This window comes from Poromitra crassiceps, assembly GCF_964638095.1.
Source record: "Poromitra crassiceps genome assembly, chromosome: 11".
Classification (NCBI taxonomy): domain Eukaryota; kingdom Metazoa; phylum Chordata; class Actinopteri; order Beryciformes; family Melamphaidae; genus Poromitra; species Poromitra crassiceps.
This window is the reverse complement of record NC_139643.1, coordinates 30,562,543-30,578,644: the sequence shown is the minus strand read 5'-3', so window position 1 is coordinate 30,578,644 and position 16,102 is coordinate 30,562,543. Positions and strand designations below refer to the sequence as shown.

Sequence of the window (16,102 nt, the reverse complement as noted above, 5' to 3'; positions counted from 1 at the left end):
AGTGAATTTTGCACTCATACAATATTGAAGGGCCTTATCGACCCCCCCCCCCCCCCTCTCTCTCTCTCTCTCCTCCCTGCAAATGGTTCACTCCAGGTTCAGTCAAAGGCGCTGGAAGTGGCCTATTTTTAAGTAGGGGTGCTGCAAGGAAGGGAAAAAATTTGGACGTTTGCATGTTTTTTACACATATTTAGAAGAATATCTCATTTTAAATTAACATTAGGATTACTGTTCTCAATATTATTCAGTATTTTCTCCTTTTCTCACTCACTTTCATGTCACCACCTTATCTCCTTTTAGGTCATTTTACACTACAACACACAGCAACACAGGCTGTCTCACACTTATTATATTGTAGGCTATTATCTTATTATTATAAACCAAACATCAAAAATAACATCTCCACCCTCTTTGCTTTGCTCATACTCTTCAACAAAACCCTAAATATCGCAGTATAAAACACATTTTAATCATAATATATATATTTTTTATTGACATTGCAATTCCAATACAAAACAGCAGAGGCAGCACCCCCACTTCCTGCGGCCCTGGTCAAAGAGGCGTGATTTCTAACCCCACATAGGATAAGCAATAACCACGCCCTGTGGTGCCGGGATTGGCCAGGAGCAACACTGGAGGGCACGCAGCCCAGCGATTTCATGAACCAACTGAATAGCTCTTCATCGCGGATTCGCGGTGGCTCAGTAGCTGATAAAGAACGTGACAGACGCTCGTGCTTTGAAGCCAACATGCCGGTCCTGCAAATCAAAGCAAAGAAAGTCAAGAAGACAAGAGAAGAAACAGAATGTGCGAAAACAGCTGCTTGTTGTTTTTCAGAGGAAAGGTGAGCTTGCTAATGGTACAGTATTTGCTAGCTAGCTAATTTAGCAGTTGCATTGTTGTCAGGGTGGAAAGGCCTCTGAAACAGCATTTACAGTAGAGTGGAGTGGCAGTCGTTTTCGCTTGTTAACTTGTGTTTTTTTGGTCTTACATCCATAATTTATAAAAGATATTTTCAGCCATTGTATACTTTATTGACAGATGTATGTTGCTTTACAGCTGAAATTGGTTGAGAGCTGAAATTGGCATGGATGTATTAAAAGGTGAGCTCAGTGCAGCCCCAGGACAGGAAGCGCCGCAAGCTGCTCGGTGATTGGCCAGGAGCGAGGCTTCCGTTTTTACAGCTCTTGCCTTCTCACAGCTCAGTGCAGCGCCCCCCGGTTCCAACCGTTCCAACAGTCGATGCCGGAATGGATCGGCCGGGGGGACACGAGGAGTGACGATTGGTTGGGGCTCTGGTTGCATTTAACCATGGGGAGTGATGATTGGTTATGGTTAGGGTCAGAGGCCGATCCATTCTAGTATCAACCTTCTTAAATTAATAATTACAGTGGAGGGCGTAATGTTTTCTTCGACGTGATGTTTTTTCTGAAACAACTTTATATTACTTGAAGAAGATATGATTCACAATGTTTATTGTCACTCTGATTGTACAAATTAGGCCGGGAGGCAGGCTCCACAGGACATCAAATATGAATATGAAATATGAATATAAAAATGTTTCTTTTGTGACTCACCGGCCACTTTGAGGGTTGAGTTTATTTTTATAACCCAGTTTATCAGCGTTAACTGCATGTAGAATGGGCTGGGTCATGTATAATAACGTGGGATATGTATTTGTGGTTGTGTACATGTGGACTCCACACACACAGCCAGGGTGAGACCACCCCCTTTTGCCACATAATACAATGTTGCAAAATGGGGTGGTGAATACACTGTATTCTATTGTAACAGACTGTTGAGTGTTGTGTTCTATTGCTGATAAACTGATAAACTCAACAGTCTCACTCTCAAACTCAACGCGAGGCTGGCATAATTCGTATTGTATAGCTTCGTTTAAATGGTTAATTGATCGTTTTTATGTGCACATTTATCATTTTTCAATGGCTTCTGTGTGCTGTAGACTGTCATTTTACTTTGAAAAACGGCCACCGGAAATGCTTATTGTTGCTGGTCTTCGTGTAAGGCCCCGCAGGGCGTACATTACGGTACTGCGTCAGCACGTATGGTTACGCTGCCAGGAAGTGTTCAAAGCACAGAGCGCCAGCAGGAGCCTTCCCGACCGAGTCTGTTTGGCGAGCTAGCCCGTGACAAGATGTAAGTAGATATTTCAACTGTGTATGTGAATGCTGTTTTTAGTTGCGTTGGTTCCTGGCATTGCACAACGGAGGCAATACATGCGGTATGTTAGTCTGTCATACATTAAGATCCGCTGGTCTTATGCTCAATACTATGTGGAAATGCAGTTTGAGAAATGACATTGTTTTATAATGCTGTGCTTTGCTTTGTTTTCTGTTTTTGTGTAGGAGATCTATGTCACTGTTTTTTTTAGAGTTGTTAATGTAATAAACTAGTGTTTCAAAGCTGTGTCAAAATAAACCACAGTGAACTGAGAAAAGTGAATTTACTCTGCGTCTTCCTTTCTGGAAAAGCCATTGGGCAAGTGTCACATTATTGTTGCTAGCGGGAAAGAGGTAGGCTGGGACGCATTGTTGTTGAGCACATGGCATACAGACACGCAGTTGCTGCACTAATAGAGACAGAGTTGACATAGTTCACACTTTCTCACACACACCCATGTGGAACGACTCACGAGACTGAGGTGGGTTGTTGTTGTTGACTTGAGCACTTTATTATAGCCTAGCTACAGACACGGAGTTGCTACGCTAATAGAGTTGATGATATAGTTAACCGTTTGTCTCACGTGCATCTAATTTGAAAACAGAGAGAGATATGGCTGAAATTATTCCAGTCGACACAGCTGATCCAGCTTCTTGGCATCCAGGCAGCGAGGACTACCTGTGTGTGAATGCGAGCCACGCCAACGCCGTGCTACAGGTAGGCAGGACGAACCTCCCGCTGTAAACACGTTCTAATGGGTCTACTATTGGGTCATGTTGGAATAAAAACACTGATTGTATTGTAGCGATGTGGGTTTTGGGGTAAATGTGGGATTGTGTTGTATTACGGGGTTTATGTTGTGTGCTAGATTGCTAGTTTCCTACGGCACATGAACGCACCAGAGAGACAGGTGGGGTGGTATTCTCTTCGGGGATTGGTGGAGGGGATGGAAGCCATTTTGGAGGTGTGTGTAAGGAAGAGAGAACGTGAGTCTGCTGAGGGCGTGCGGGTGGATGGAGGCTGGTGGTCATAGCCGATAGTGACCCGGTGTAATGGAATAAACCGTAACGCACAGAATTGCAAGCCAAGTATTCGCCTCCTCTCCTCCTTCATTAACGGTCCCGGGAGCGGATCGTTACAGTATCGACAAATATGCACCATTACTACTACAAAATGAAAAAATATATTTGGAAAAAGACTGAAATAATAAGTTAAATCAAGCTCTGTAGAGGAGCAAATTCAGCGTTTCAGCCCGCCTGAAAAAAAAACGGCAGAACAAAAAATCGTCACTCCTCGCCTTTAACTCATTGAGTGCCAGCCACTTTTGGAGAACGGACGCTCCCAGTGCCAGAGTTTCAGAGCGTTTTCAGTGATTTCTCGAGGCCCACAGAATATTGTGTGATATTACTATGTAAACACCGAACACGCCCAAAGAACGATGAGACTCTCTTCTATCATCAGCAAAAAAAAGTTTATTGATATAATTTTCCGTTCTTTAGTTATCAGCCGGAGAAGATAGGTGGATTTCAGCAAAAACACACGTTTCAATTTAGAAGCTGAGATAATGAGCCTTTTGTGAAATGAAGCATTTCAAGCACATCACTGACTCTGAAGCTAATATTTTCTGATGTAATGACACCTCAAAAATAATTTCCTTCAATAAAACAGTGAAAACAAAGGAATTTTGTTTGGCCAAATAATATTTTTTAGCTGCAACCAGCAACGCTGGCCCCTGCGTGCGCAGACCCTACACCTTCTTGCTGGTCTTGATTTACTGCTGGTGGGCATCAGATATTCTAGCTTGTTTGCCTGTCTCTGTCCATCGAGCCTGCTGTCTGGGTCTGTGTTTACTGTCAATGGTTGTATGCTGCCCTGCGTGCCCCACCCCCCTCCTCCTCCTCCGTGGGAGTGTCTCTGGTGGCTCTGCTGCGTTTGCTCTGCGTTTGCTCTGCACTGAAAAGTGCGCTGCACCCCGCTTTTTCACAGCGTGTCGCCGGCTCCCAGCTGAGAATAATGTAACTTTTCAGAAAGACGCAGGTGTCGGCAACTAAATCATATGGAGGGGAGACGGAGGGGCTCAATTGTGGCAGCAGATTGACTGCTGTTCACAGGCACAGCTAACGTTATGCTTAATGCATATCGATGCATACCGATGCCGTTTCCATTTCCATAACGACTTCTTCTCTGTTTTTTACTCAACTTTCTCTAATCTGGAGAGCACTGTCGCCACCTAATGGGTCGGTAAAATAGGTTATACACATTCAACATGCCCCAAAATTTTACAGGAGATGTATTAGGCTTTGGTCCACGTCCCACCATCAAAAAACGCAATTGACGACAATCGTCGTCATTGGCACTCTACGTTAGTATTCGAATTGACGACGATTGTCGTCATTGGCACTCAATGAGTTAAAGTCGAGCTGAACCCAAAAATGACTTTTCTTTTCTTTTAGTTCAAATACCTGGGTAATCAGTGCACCTATTTAATAATGTATGCAAAGAAAATCACAACAGTCTAATTTCAAAAACATATAGCTAAGGTGGTCCATATATTTACTGTCAATGGTCATAGCCGATAGTGACCCGGTGTAATGGAATAAACGCACAGAATTGCAAGCCAAGTATTCGCCTCCTCTCCTCCTTCATTAACGGTCCCGGGAGCGGATTGTTACAGTATCGACAAATATGCACCATTACTACTACAAAATGAAAAAATATATTTGGAAAAAGACCGAAATAATAAGTTAAATCAAGCTCTGTAGAGGAGCAAATTCAGCGTTTCAGCCCGCCTGAAAAAAACGGCACAACAAAAAATCGTCACTCCTCGCCTTTAAAGTCGAGCTGAACCCAAAAATGACTTTTCTTTTCTTTTAGTTCAAATACCTGGGTATGCAGTGCACCTATTTAATAATGTATGCAAAGAAAATCACAACAATATCATTTCTTTCGTTTTTCACACTTTTTTACATCAAAAGTTCATTTTTCAAGATTTCATTGATAACAGTAATTTGCTGACGTCACCCAGTACTATCAAATTTCTACCCCATTTCAACCAATCATATCACGACATGCAGCTGTCAATCAAATCTTCATTTCAGGATAATTCTCTCTTCCAAAAGAAAGAGAAAATGGCGCCTAGTGCCTGTCATCTGGCAGAATTCCTATCCCATAAACTAACTACTAACTTGGCCAATTGTTAGAAACATGAACAAAAAACAAAAACTATAATCTCTAAGAATGCAAAGAAATGTAACTGGCTCATTAAAACGCGCATTCCAGGGATATCGTATTTACAGCAGTGATAATGGCGCGCGCATCCGAGAGCTTGGTTGTCAGGGGTCGCACTTCGGAGATTCCAGGGCGACGTGCTGCACTCTCCGCTCGGCGACACGAAGGCAGCTGGCTGCTTGCGGCTCACTGAGCTCCACTCCTCCCATCAAAAGGCTCTTCCCGGGGGGAGCGCTACAACACACTGAATCCCACTCGATTTTGCAGGCGGAACACGCCAGGATTGGCCAAAGCCCAATCCAGTCCCCAGAATTGTCAAATAAAATCATCGACATGATACTACTGTATGACCCGCCTCTCAACCTGTCATCTTAGACAAACTATGTTTTCAGTCTGAAACGGACTCATATGCACGTGACGAACGGGTTCAGTTCGACTTTAAGAGTGGATTCCCAACTGGATTTTTTGATTTGTCCTTTGGTCTGTCACTTAAATTATAGCCAACCCCTGTGTACACGGTGAATGTTTCCTTGTGATTGGTTTGAGTTATACTGACGTAAATCGCGTAATTTCCCTTCATTCGCTTTGCTACTCGATTCAACTTTGAGGAAACATTTATGTAAACACATGAAATTGTCCGCCAACTTGTCCTCTAGAACGATGTGAAGTCAGTTTTTAATTTTCGTGAGTTTGAAAAGTCTTGTCGAAATGTGCAGTGCACCGTGTAAAAACCACCCCCTGTTTCTTTCTGCTTTGTCTTGGTAATTACAGGGCCTGAACAGCCTGCGGCTCAAGAACACGCTATGTGATGTCACCCTGTGCTGTGGGGGGCAGGAGTTCCCCTGCCACCGTGCTGTACTGGCCTCATGTAGCACATACTTCGAGGCAATGTTTTCCCGGGGCTTCAGAGAGTCAAGACAGGAACGGGTTCCCATCAGTGGGGTTGAACCTGAGATGATCGGTGAGCTGGTGAGCTATTGCTACACATCGCAGGTGGTCATCTCCGAAGCAAATGTGCAGGCCCTGCTAGCAGCGGCTAACCTGCTGGACTTTATGGTGGTTCGAGAGGCCTGCTGTCGGTTCATGGAGCGTCAGATCTATGTAATGAACTGTGTGGGGATCCACTTCTTTGCCAAGGCCCACTCCTTTAAGGAGCTGGAGAAACGCAGCATGGACTACATCCTCCGGCACTTCAGCACTGTTTACCAGCAGGAGGAGTTCCTGTCTCTCTCTGTGGACCAACTGACGGAGATCATTGGTGACGATGTCAACGTGCCCAATGAGGAGATGGTGTTAGAGGCCGCCATGTTATGGCTGAACAAATGCTCTACCCGCAAACAGAGCTTTGGAAAGGTCTTGGAGCATATCCGTCTGTCTCTCATCAGCCCCTCCTACCTCCACGACGTGATGCAGTCTCTGGATGTGGAGAAAGAGCACTGGGACTACCTGCTGCTGAAGGACCGCCGTGGAGAGCTCTCCTGCCGCAGGGCGTGGTCCACAGTGATCCTGACAGTGAGCGGGGATCTTGAGCGTAACGTGGATAGCTTTGATCCTGTGACTAATCAATGGAAGCACCTGGGCTGCCTGCCCCTCGATGTCCCCAAACACGCCGGTCTGGTGGCGTCAGGCTCTACTGTGTATTTGGCTGGAGGGGAATCCACACTTGATGGTTCATTCAGCAGGAAGATGTGGCGCTACGACTCCTGCTTGGACTCATGGTTGGAGCTGGCTCCCATGAATGTAGCTCGTGCGTATTGCCACCTGGTGATGCTGAACGGCTACGTATTTGTGGTGGGCGGGTGCGATGGCGATGGCGAAATAGAATCTGTGGAGTGCTACAACCCCATCACCGACTCCTGGCAATTTATAGAGTCTATGAATATAGACATCTACGATTCTTCTGTGGTGTCCCTCGACGGACTGCTCTATCTTGCTGGTGGTTTGCTGGACGACATTGAAACAAATCGAGTCCACGTGTACGACCCTAAAACCGCTGTCTGGGCAGAAGTGGCACCTATGCAGATCGCTTGCTATGGCGCAGCTTCCTGTCCACTCAAAGGAAAGATCTATGTTATAGATGGGTATTTTGGGTGCATCACAGTCTTGAATAAGTTGGAGTGTTACAACCCCAAGAGCAATCAGTGGACCATGTGTTGTCCCCTGAAAGAAGATTTGTTCTATAGTCATTTACTTCCTGAGGTGGATGGAATGATCTACGTACTGGGCTATATTAAGCGCTTTGACGGGGAGGAGATTGGAATCCTGGAGCGGTACAGTGACGAGACGGACACGTGGGAGAGATTGGGGACACTACCCCGCGATCGCACCAGGGGCTTAAAGTGTGTCTCTGTCCAACTGAAGCACACTCACATGAGCAACACTCACAGTACGTTGTGAGTAGGGTTGCCAACCGTCACTTAATATACGGAATCGCCCCGTAGTTGGAAACTAAAAGACGTGTTCGGTTTTGAGCTGATACGGGACGAGGTCTAACGTTTAATTGTATGTTTAATAAGGAATATGCTATTTGCACCTGTATGTCAAATACGCCGAATTTAAAATGCAGAGTTTAATTGTATGTTTAATAAGGAATATGTTATTTGCACCTGTATGTCAAATACGCACAATTTAAAATGTTTAAGCACGTCTAAAGTATGCACCCGACACGTGCACCTATGTGCAGTGAATATGCCACTGTCTCTGACTTGTCTTATCACTATACTGCCTTATGCTTGTTGTGTCTCTTGTTGTTTTTGCACCCATATGCCCTGTTATATTTGTACTATTTGCACTATGTTGTAAACGGAGTCCACAGCACAAGAATTTCACACGTGATACTTGTACCATGGAGTGACAATAAAAATCTTGAATCTTGAATCTTGAGGAGAGAGGCGGGGAGGGAGATCATGCGTTTGCAGACATGCTTCTAGAACTGACAAAAGTATCTCCAAAATACAGTATTCAGAATGTATTTGTATACATAATTTACATGATAAATATTAATAATTTGATAAAATAACTGGTTTATATGTACCGGTATCAGATTTGGGGGGAAGAATTTGGAAGATACTTCCAAATTCCAATTGAAATGCATTAGTTAAAGTCATGCTGAGTGTCACAAAAAGAAAAGAAAAATCATGTCCATGCACACGATTCTATAGTTTAAATTCCGGGACTATTTCACAAACTGCCGTTAAAATGTGAAATGAAAATGTGGTAAAAAAGGTAGTGATTGGATTTACTTAAGATTACCCCCACCCCCTTTTTTCTCTTCTCATTCTACTCCGGTCTGATCAACGCCGGCCTCCAGCTCTGAAATATTGAAGAATGAGGCTATATTCAATTCGCTCACAGTGCCTCTTGTATATTAATCAGCGGGGGCCCTCGGAGGTCAAGCTCCTCTGGCTTGAAATGTTCTCCTTCCGCACTTTTTAAAGCATTCATTTATTCATCTTTATTTATTTTTTAGCTGCAGTGTCTGGGAGTCTTAAGCAAAATATTAGCTTTAGCCTTGTAAAAGAAATATTCTCAGGGGTATTTCTAATGTATCAGTATCAGTAGGTAGAAAGTTGATCCAGATTCTGTTTAATTTCTGGAATTGGCCTGCAGTGCGCTTTGAAACTGTAGATTTAATGATGTAACTGGAGGCCTGCATATCATGCAAACTCTTTTTTGGGATTTTGTTAATCAAAATTGACTCGTGGCCCTCAGTGGGAGTATTTGGAGATGAGGTGAATTGGTAATGTTAGTAGTGCAGTATTTACATGAATCTTTGCACAACGTGATATAATGAGGTTATCTGTCAACTTTTAGACCAAGCTCACAACATTGGGGGGACACATGGCCTTCACAGAAACGGCCACAGAAAAGGGTAACTGCTGTCCCCCATCATCTGTTGTTGAAGACACAAGACAAGGTGAGCTTATAAGATGCAGGTTAAAGTGCCTGCTAAAAGCTATTATAGCCTAATTACCTCCGCCAAGGAGGTTATGTTTTCGGTCCGGTCTGTCTGTCTGTTTGTTTGTCAGCAGGATTACTGAAAAACTAGAAGGTCGATTTTCATGAAACTTGGTGGAAGGGTGTAGCAGGGGCCAAGGAAGAACCCATACAACTTTGGCACAGATCCGATCCAGGGCGGGGCAAGGGAGTGGGCGGGGCTAGAGAAAAGGGGCCGAAACTAGGGATAGGAAGGTAGAGAGTCGGGGTTCGAGGGGTGGGTAGGGGCAGTGGCTAGGTGTATCTGGGTGGTGGGAGGGGGTGTGGCCAGGAAAGGGGGTGGGACTAGGGAAAAGGGGCTGTAGCTCGGGATAGGAAGGTCGTAGACACTCGGGGTTTGAGGGGTGGGTGGGGGAGTGGCTAGGTATATCTGGGTGTTGGGAGGGTGTGTGGTCAGGAAAGGGGCGGGGCTAGGGGAAAAGTGCCATAGCTAGGGATAGGAAGATCATAGAGATTTTGAAGGGTGGCTGGGGGATTCTGGTTCTGATCCGACCCACACAATTTTCATATCATAGCAGACTGGAGTATAGACCAAATCACCGTGACGTCACCATGTAAACAAATTTACTTCCGGGTACCACTTGGGGAAGGCGGCAGGTTTAAATGTGCATGTTGTCAAATAAATGCTGTCAAACCCTCTCGTTGTTTTCGGCCGACTACTTTCAATTTAAATGGTTAAACGGTTGGTAAACATGCTTGTCCGACGTATCTAGCCTTTCTTCTGTGTTTGTTTTATGTAGTGTTAGCTAGCTAATAACGTTTGTTTGACTGTCAAACTCGCTGTTTTTTTGCAGACTCGTAACCTCGCGTCACCAGGCTCTTCTCGGCGAGAGCAGACTCGTTAACGTTACAGACAGAGCTACCGACGCCACGTTAATTTAATTTAGCGTCAAGTCTACTCTGGTCTGGTCCAACAGGTAAATAAGCTAGTCTGGTCTCCACTAACGTTAGTGAAAGTGTTGTTATGAATGATATTAAACAACAACACAACACGGACGAACCATTTTTGTCTTCTTTGTCAGTTTGTGCCGTTCACCGCCATTATAATGTGTGGACCCAGGGGTACCCGGAAGTAAATGTAAACATCCCGCTGATTTGGTCTATAGGCTTTGGCGGAGATGTGCACTTTCCGAGTGCCTTTCTAGTTTCAAAACATTAACCACACTAATTTAAAATAGCCTTCTATTGAATATTCAAGAATGTTAAGAAGCTAATATCAGATACGGCCCTGCCCCCAGCTCTACAGCAGCAGTATACCACTATATTGCATAGTTGATTTGAAACCACTTGATGGCACCTCAGTTGCTGCAGAAATTCACATTATGGTAGAATGTTGTCATCTACAAGTAAATTAGCATATTTCCATACAAGTATAGCAAGAGCTGAGGGAGTTGGAATATTTTATCTGACTCTTATGCAAGGGCATACTGACACTAGAAATACTGGAGAATGGTTAAGAAAAAGCTATATGTATCGTATGCTACCTACCGATATCTCATCTTGAAACCAACACATACAGTAGGCCTACAAAGGTATCATCTAAAAGTAGTGAACGTGATGGACTGGGCTTACAATTCTAGACATGTCTGCCCTATATAACATCAAATTCAGAGGATTCAACATAAAGCTGTATTGTCACTGCACCCCCCTCCTCCAGCACCTTGACAACTGGTTGTGTTCTGCATATAATGATGATGATGCCTTACAAGCTACTGTTAATGCATACAAAAGAGGTATCTGGCGCCATCTAGTGGCAAAGGAAAAAACAACGATGAGCCCTGCCACATTTGGATTCTAATATCATTTAATTTGAGTATCATAACATGCCATTCATTTTGTGGCATTCATTAAAAAAACACATGCATTTAGGAGGAAAACAAAGTGTTCTCAGCAGGGTGTTGTTATGAGTGTGTACACTAGCTGCCACTAAGCTGGAGATCATTAGAGATCACTCTGCTGCACACTGACCCTAATCTCCTTAAGGCTGCTAACACCTATCCCAACTGCAATGTCATTGCCTTTGGCCAAGCAGCACTGACCGAACACAGGGACAATAACAAGATCGTCTTTCCTGGACCGTGAGAAATGATTCAACAAAAATTCAAGCAGGAGATGTTTGCCAAACCTGTGAGTATATATTGTATGTATATACTGTAGCGTCACATCACCAACCTGTTGGTCCTTTTTTGCAGCAGATTATCAGGGGCAATAGCAAAGCTAGTGCTAATTTGAGTGGGTATGCAGTGAAAGTGAGTATATCTATGCTGAGCATACAGTAGCCAAATTAATCGTTCAGGCTAAATATTGTTATACAGTGAGACTGTTTAGGTATGGTGGTAGGCTAAAGTGTCATTTTTGATAAGGGAATTCATATATTAATGGTGGATAAAACATAGAAGCCCAGTTATTTCTGATATTCATATGAGTCAGTAATGTCTCTTTTGTTCAGGGGGCTGCCCTGCGAGAAGAAATGTTGACTTCTCAAGTTAAAAATACCGTGATGCATCTGAATGGTCAAAACCTCCGTCTGGCAGCTAAAAATGGCTGCAATTCAAAAACACCTGGCCTCCATCTGTCAGCGACACATGGAAAGGAGGCAGTGTGTCGGCTTACGGCCTCTTCGCCGACCCGGGAGGGCGCGGCAGCACAGTCGGACCTGCTGCTGCTGAAGTCGCCCAGGCCTGACTGTGAGAGGTCAGCCCAGAACCAGCCTGTCCGGCGCCCTCTGAAGCTCGCCCCCCTGGAGCTGCCGGAGGAAGTGCGGGAAGCCCAGAAACAAAAAATCAAGTTGATCCAACAGGAAGCCACGGCCGCCTCCCGTACGCTGGACGTGGCGGCGAACGCGCCCTGTCCGCGTAAAGTCGAAGCAAAGCCGCGGGCTCAGCTGATGCGCTCCAGCCCCGTCGAGCAGAATGGAGACAAGCATCTAGAGGAGGTGGTGTGTCGAGGTACCCCGGCCCCTCTGTGCTGCAAACCCGCCCCTCCCTTTCTGTTTCCCGCTGCCAAAGCTCAGGCCACACGCGGCGGAGAGGCAGCGTGCCAACCCCCCGGCACGCTCCAGCAGGAGACCGGGAGGAGGCGGCTGAGGCTGAGGAGAGCCCAACGCCTAGAAGAGGATCAGAGCAAATCAAACACGTCAGCGGAGGGATTATCCACAGACGAAGGCAAGCCGGCGCAAGGTGTCCAGGGCAAAGGGCAGCGGGCGGAGAGGGCACTGAGAGAGGCGAGCCGCATGCTTGAGAAGGCATCGAAGAGGAACCTGGCGCGGCAGCATCCTCCTGGAGATATGGCAGTGTCAGGAAGAGCCATCCGCTGTGCTGTGAACTTGCAGCCGGCTCAAGGTGGAAGTCATGAAAATGCAGTTGGTGGTGTTAAGCCTAGTGTATTTACTAATACGTCTAAGCATTAGAAGAGGAAAAGCTGACCACAAAGCATAGCAACGCAGTCCCTCTGGCAAGTCTGCTACCATGATTAACAGGCAGTGGTTCTCCCCAATTGGACTCGGCCAATTTCCCCTGCTGTCCTGGTCTTTGCTCCACGTCCTGCCGATCTGGGGAGAGTTGTAGACTTGCACATGCTTCCTCTGATACACGTGCAGTCTCCTGCCGCTTCTTTTCATCTGACATGGAGGAGTTTCACTGGCAGGATGTACTGTAGCATGTGCCCCCAGTTCCCCTCCCACCAGAACAGGCTGACCAGAGGAGGCAGGGACCAGGACTCACCCTTAATCCGGCTTCCCCATCGCAGACACATCCAATTGTGTCTGTATGGATGCCCAGCCAAGCCGGAGGTACAGTAACATGGGGGGCTTGAACATGCGACCCTTGTGTTGGTAGGCAGGGAATCTACCGCTGCACTACCGGGCCGCCCTTAACTCTATTGTTAAAGACACCCCAAGCAAACTGATCTTCATGGCGATTCGAAACCTCTAAACGCGAATTTTGTTTAAATCAACTTACACTGTAAAAATACATGTTACATGCACTGTTGTTTTCTTCCATGCTGTATAACTTTTAATAAACTAAGTGAACCACACTGCTTTGTCATGCAATGTCTGAAGAAAGCAGCAGTTGAGTGTATTTCACGAACATGTTGGCACCAAACCAGACCAATCTCATTTTCATTAATGATCCAACAGACTTCCCTTCTGCTCCAAAAATAGAAAACAAACAAATAAATGAATGCGATTTCATCAAAAGATATGCCAGCATCCATTTCAGTTATGGATTGTTCCATTTCCAAAAGCTATTTCCCAGATCACAGTATGCACTGATTCAATTAGACGAAGCAGGTAGCGTACAAACAAAGCAAGACTTTTGGCACATCAGACAGAGAGGTAGCATACTGTACTGTGGTTAACCCATTACAATCAGGCAGCACAGACATTCATTATGGGGAAATAACTCCTACGCCTCCTTATGATCTGTGATTTAGTGGTAAAGTCAAAGGCAGGCAAAGACCTGTCAGTGAACATCATCTGGTGAGATCATCTGGTGAGAAGTAGGCAACCGTGAAATCGCACAACTCAAGATAAAAGGTTGTTAGAAAGGTTTTTCACTTTTTTCATATTGCGCAAGTTTAGATGTTGAAGAACGCACGCAAATATAACAGTTTTAGGATCACTGCTTTGTTAGCTTGTTCAGGCAAACTGTTCACCAGCTTAACTTTCATACAATTTTCTCTGAATGTTGCTTTTAGGAGTACGAACATTCAAATAAGCATCTTCTTCCACTATTCTTAAAATTCAATGTATGGCACTTCATTTGCAACTAAAACAATTGGTTAAGTTTGGTTTAAGTTAAAAACGTTAAATGTGACTCATGGTTGAAATGCAGACTTTGGAAATGCTGGGACTTGAACACGGTCCTCGGGTGTGAAAGGCAAGTGTTTATGCCATTCATCCCCCCGACCACAACGGCCTTACTGGCTAATTCAAAAAGCAGACTCTATGACGTGTATAACATTGATATACATGACATGTACACATATCAAGAAATGTTGATATGCAACATATTTTGGTTCACAAATATTAACATTGAACAGACATTTTATTCAGCCGTGCAGGCTGCTTTAATATTATATACAGTCAGCTCTCTGTGAATGCACATTTTTCCTATTTTAAACATTGTAAGTAGATCTCTCTGACAAGATGTGAGTAGATGTGAGTCCGATGAGACAAGGTTCTCTCCTACATTGCAGCCTCTTGGTCACCCACCATACCGATCACCTCCTAGCCCCCTCACAACAGACGATCACCTCCTAGCCCCCTCACAACAGACGATCACCTCTCACAACAGACGATCACCTCCTAGCCCCCTCACAACAGACGACCACCTCCTAGCCCCCTCACAACAGACGATCACCTCCTAGCCCCCTCACAACAGACGATCACCTCTCACAACAGACGATCACCTCCTAGCCCCCTCACAACAGACGATCACCTCTCACAACAGACGATCACCTCCTAGCCCCCTCACAACAGACGATCACCTCTCACAACAGACGATCACCTCCTAGCCCCCCCTCCCAACAGACGATCACCTCCTAGCCCCCTCACAACAGACGATCACCTCCTAGCCCCCTCACAACAGACGATCACCTCCTAGCCCCCTCACAACAGACGATCACCTCCTAGCCCCCTCACAACAGACGGTTCCTCAGACTGACACCATCACTCATAACATGCATCTGCCCCGAATCATCAGCACACTTCCCATCCACTTCACACTGAGCCTATACATAGCCTGGCCTGCACACACTCGCCTTGACCACAAAGGCCACTGTAAATAGGCCTGAATGTGTAATTCTAGATAGTCAAAGATTGTTGTAGAGAACGGTGTCACATCAACATCAGTTTCAATGCAGATTTTGACACATTGCTACTGCTGAAAAAGGGTGAAGCGAAACCTGTAGGAGCACTTTAAAAAGGAAAGAAAGCTACAACCTTGAGACTCCAGATGCAGAAGGGGGGTTTTAGGGGAGAGAGAGCTGCCTCCCGTGACAGGATATGTTGTGACACAGAGACAAGAGGTGCGTTTCACTGCTGCTTCCTCTCCTCCCATGGGAAACAACACATGATAAAGACATCAGTGTGCGATGAAATGTAATTTACGTACATCTTGGTTTGTAGATCAAAATGTAATGTAGATGCACAAGTTCACAAAACAGTGCCATGTCTTTCACCAAGCAAACAGAAGTTAGAAATGCAGGCTGAAATATGAGCCACATGGGTATATATGGATATATAATGGAAGATGTCAACATGTGTGCTTCTATTTAGTTTTGTATAAGAAATGAGTGCAACAAGAGAACGGTAAGGATAAAATAAGATGAAACTTTAAATGATCCTGTAGGGAAGTTGTGACATTACCGTAGGAAACTAGAGGGCACCCGGTAGAGTGCATACCTCCGCCAACCTTTCTACAAAGTTTTGTGGTGTTAGGTGAATCCGTTTGGAAGTTAGCCGTCTTTTCGTGATTGGCCACGCCCATTTCCACACCCACTTTTGGCCAGTGGGCGTGAAAAGTTAATAATTTCGAAGTTGGCCCCTGACCTACTTTTGTACAAAGTTAACTGCAAATCCGTTCATAACTTTTTGAAATATCCTGCTGACAGACAAACAGGGGAGAGAACATGAGCTCCCTGCCAACTCCATTGGCAGCGGTGATGACACGATAGCAGGATATGGCAAAGGAAA

The 16,102-nt window shown here is 45.1% G+C and overlaps 1 protein-coding gene across 1 annotated transcript; it reads left to right on the top strand.

The window, feature by feature from the left end:
• Positions 1-2,793: 2,793 nt before the first annotated feature.
• LOC310784955 (kelch-like protein 24) lies at positions 2,794-7,806 on the top strand (the record flags this gene model as incomplete). Its single annotated transcript, XM_083645973.1, has 2 exons — positions 2,794-2,898; positions 6,181-7,806. 2 exons carry the CDS (start codon positions 2,794-2,796, stop codon positions 7,804-7,806), a joined length of 1,731 nt encoding a protein of 576 aa, XP_083502099.1.
• Between the last annotated feature and the right edge of the window lie 8,296 nt (positions 7,807-16,102).